This window comes from Cryptomeria japonica, chromosome 4 (assembly GCF_030272615.1).
Source record: "Cryptomeria japonica chromosome 4, Sugi_1.0, whole genome shotgun sequence".
Lineage (NCBI taxonomy): Eukaryota > Viridiplantae > Streptophyta > Pinopsida > Cupressales > Cupressaceae > Cryptomeria > Cryptomeria japonica.
The window spans coordinates 50,900,883-50,904,113 of NC_081408.1; the positions used below are offsets into that span (position 1 = coordinate 50,900,883).

A 3,231-nucleotide genomic window follows, 5' to 3' on the forward strand; every position below is an offset into this window, starting at 1 on the left:
TACCAGTTTGTGTGATGACACTTGTCCCTACGTACGCTAGTGTGTTGTTGCATTGTCCTAATAGGAGTACATTTGTGGGTCATCCTATTGTCTATGCCCTTGTGAGCACCTGGTTTCATGTTAGACCTTGGGTGGCGATGACTCAGTTTTGTGGATGTTCTAATGGACCTTTGTATTAGCTTCAATTATGTTCAGCTGAATCCTTTCCTTTTCAGGGATCGTTTATGTATTTATTGACCAATGCGGTCATTTGTATATTGATTATGTTTCGCCTTGATGGTAGGATTGTAAATTATGAGAACCTTGTGTATTCTTAACTTTATTAATTATCAGAGGGGTCTTGCAGTTGAGAAGACCCGGAGATGTAGCCCTTTTGGGGTGAACTCCGAGATCATTTTGGTGTTATGTGATGTTTATTCTCTTATGTTTTCTTATTCAATTTTATCTTGTATGAAAGGCATATGTTAGAATGTATAAATGGATAAGATGAAATAATTTTAAATACATGTATGTAGTCCTTTCTTGAATGCAGTAAATTGGAATATGAAAGAATGTAGCTTGTGATTATGGATTATATTCAGTCATTGTTAAGGAAATTAAGTATGGATGGGAAGATTTCATTAGCTTATGATAAAATTCAAGTGTGTTGTTAAATTAGATGTATGACTTATACTTTAATGAAAAGATTGAATGTAGGATATGAATAAATCTTAATGGATGAATCTTATCTTGTGAATTATATTTTCATCTATCTGAAAGAAATTATCCTTGTTTAAGAATTATCTCGTTAAAAGATAATCAGCTTATTGGATTTATTAGTGTGTTAAGTGAAATGTGTAATTAAGTAATCACGTTGGGAAACTCTTTAGGTGTTAGTTTTATATCTCGTTGTATCTTAATGTTGTGTTAGTCTTTAAAAAAAAAATTATTGCACTCTATTCTTGTATTTTGGCTTAATCCCTTCGAGGTTTCCTGGCGGGGCATTACACTAACATTCTTCCTCCATACATACTAATTTCACAATTACAGTTAAAGAATTATATTAATATTAAATACTTCCGATATGCATAATATCATTTACATTAAGCTAATGTTTATGAATCTTGTGAGGTTCTTTTCTTAACATTCACGATAAAATTGTTTTTATTTAAAATTATGAGTTGCTAAGGTCAAAACAAGCCCAACTGCTGAGAGTACGAATAGTTGGATAACATCTAGAAGCTAAAAAAATGCAAATACCTGGTTTGATAATTTATCCAAGGAAAGAAATTGGCTATGCATCGACATCGAATTTGGTTACATTTTATATGCAAATGACAATTGTTTTTTTATATAAGGTATTTCAGTGATCAGAAGCAACACCCTAAAATCAGTATTGCTTGGCTAGAAACAGGGCACCAGAAAAGGAGCCGCCAAAGAGTGCAAATAATGTAATATTAGAATAGCTATACCCTCACTTCACTTCAGTTTATGAAAAAATTTCCATGTCAACTTTTAATTTTAAAATATATAGATAGATCACTACTAAATCATTACAGTTGATGACTTGTCCATGAAGCTATTGCTTGCTCAGCTTCAATAAGCTCAACTACTAATCAATGGTGTAAAACATGACACGGTGAAAAATTACATTGAGTTGCTTCCAAATCCAGTTACTTTTGTACCTTCAGTACATATGCATTGAATTTAATGCCTCAAAGTTCTCCTCGTGCTTTTATCTTGATGCTTGCCTTGAGATCAAAGGTTAAATCCTCCAGAAACTAGTTGTGTATATATAGGAAGGGTATGAATGGAAGAAATCATATCAGCTTTCTCAGTTTATTGGGTATTACAAGACTGTAAAAGAGATGGCAGTGATGAAGATGGTTATGTTGGTGTTTGCATTAGCATCTTTTATCCTCAAAGCAATACTAGTTCAAGGCTGGACTGCAGGGCATGCTACGTTTTATGGGGGGAGTGATGCCACTGGAACCATGGGTCAGTTTCAGTTAGCTACTCTTCTATAATTCAATAAACTCAATGGAAAAAAATTTAATCATGATGCTTATTATTGTCTTGTTTATTATTGTCTTGTTTGGAGTTTTGTATATTCCCTCTACTATTTGTTGATTTGTGGACATTAATATAGTTTCTTTGTTTGTTGCTTGCAAGATTATATGAAATAAAGTATGTTGTGATGTTGTTGTTGCAGGCGGTGCTTGTGGGTATGGTAATATGTATAGTGCTGGATATGGCACAAATACTGCAGCTCTAAGCAGTGCGCTGTTCAACAATGGGGCTGTATGTGGAGCTTGCTATCAAATTAGGTGTGATGATAAGAAAGTTCCTCAATGGTGTCTGCTTGGCAAGTTCATTATAATCACTGCTACTAACTTCTGCCCACCTAATAATGCCCTACCAAATGACAATGGAGGATGGTGTAATTTGCCTCTCCAGCATTTTGACATGGCAGAACCTGCCTTCCTGCAGATTGCCAAATACAAAGCTGGAATTGTACCAGTTGTTTATAGGAGGTAAGTCATTTTTCTTGTTCATTGCAAAAAACATTATTATCCAATAGATCTAAGCAATAGATGGTTTCTGAACATGCAGGGTTCCTTGCAAGAGGACTGGGGGAATCCGTTTTACAATAAATGGAAGAGACTACTTTGAGTTAGTGTTGATTAGCAATGTTGGAGGAAGAGGAGATATTACAGCAGCATGGATAAAGGGATCGAACATTGAATGGCAACAAATGGACAGAAACTGGGGAGCAAATTGGCAAAGCAATTCATATCTGAATGGCCAGAGTTTGTCATTTAGAGTGATGAGCAGCAATGGAAGAAATCTGACCATGTTAAATGTGGTTCCTTCCAATTGGCAATTCGGCCAGACATTTGCTTCCTCTCTAAATTTCAAATAAATACTAACTATTGCTGTGTTCTTTCTTGTGATCATAGACAATGTAATATTCCCTAAAACAATAAGAAGTTTCTTCAATACAAAGTGGCACATCCCATCAGTTGAGGATTTCGTTCCACTATAATATTTTAGTATCTAACCCATCAAGGGAGCTAATCGAGCGAAGATTAGGGCGAGCGCAATGCTTCTATTTTGCAAATTCAATATGTAGTAAATGTTCACTTTACTCAATCACAAATATATGTGTAATTGCAGGTTCTATGTAAGCACCATTGTTCTTTTATAAGGACCCGTATTGCAATTTGGTTGTATCAATAACAATTTTAAAGA

At 34.7% G+C, this 3,231-nt stretch overlaps 1 protein-coding gene across 1 annotated transcript; it reads left to right on the top strand.

Moving 5' to 3' along the window:
- The first annotated feature begins 1,847 nt into the window (after positions 1 to 1,847).
- On the top strand, positions 1,848 to 2,902 carry LOC131056806 (putative expansin-A17). The gene is made up of 3 exons (XM_057991078.2): positions 1,848 to 1,977; positions 2,192 to 2,513; positions 2,593 to 2,902. Exons 1-3 carry the CDS (start codon positions 1,848 to 1,850, stop codon positions 2,900 to 2,902), a joined length of 762 nt encoding a protein of 253 aa, XP_057847061.2.
- Positions 2,903 to 3,231: the final 329 nt, after the last annotated feature.

Coding starts and splice junctions, on each gene's coding strand:
- LOC131056806 (XM_057991078.2), top strand. CDS start 1,848: ATGGCAGTGATGAAGATGGTTATGTTGGTGTTTGCATTAGCATCTTTT. Junction 1,978..2,191: donor TGATGCCACTGGAACCATGG/GTCAGTTTCAGT, acceptor TTGTTGTTGCAG/GCGGTGCTTGTGGGTATGGT. Junction 2,514..2,592: donor GTACCAGTTGTTTATAGGAG/GTAAGTCATTTT, acceptor CTGAACATGCAG/GGTTCCTTGCAAGAGGACTG.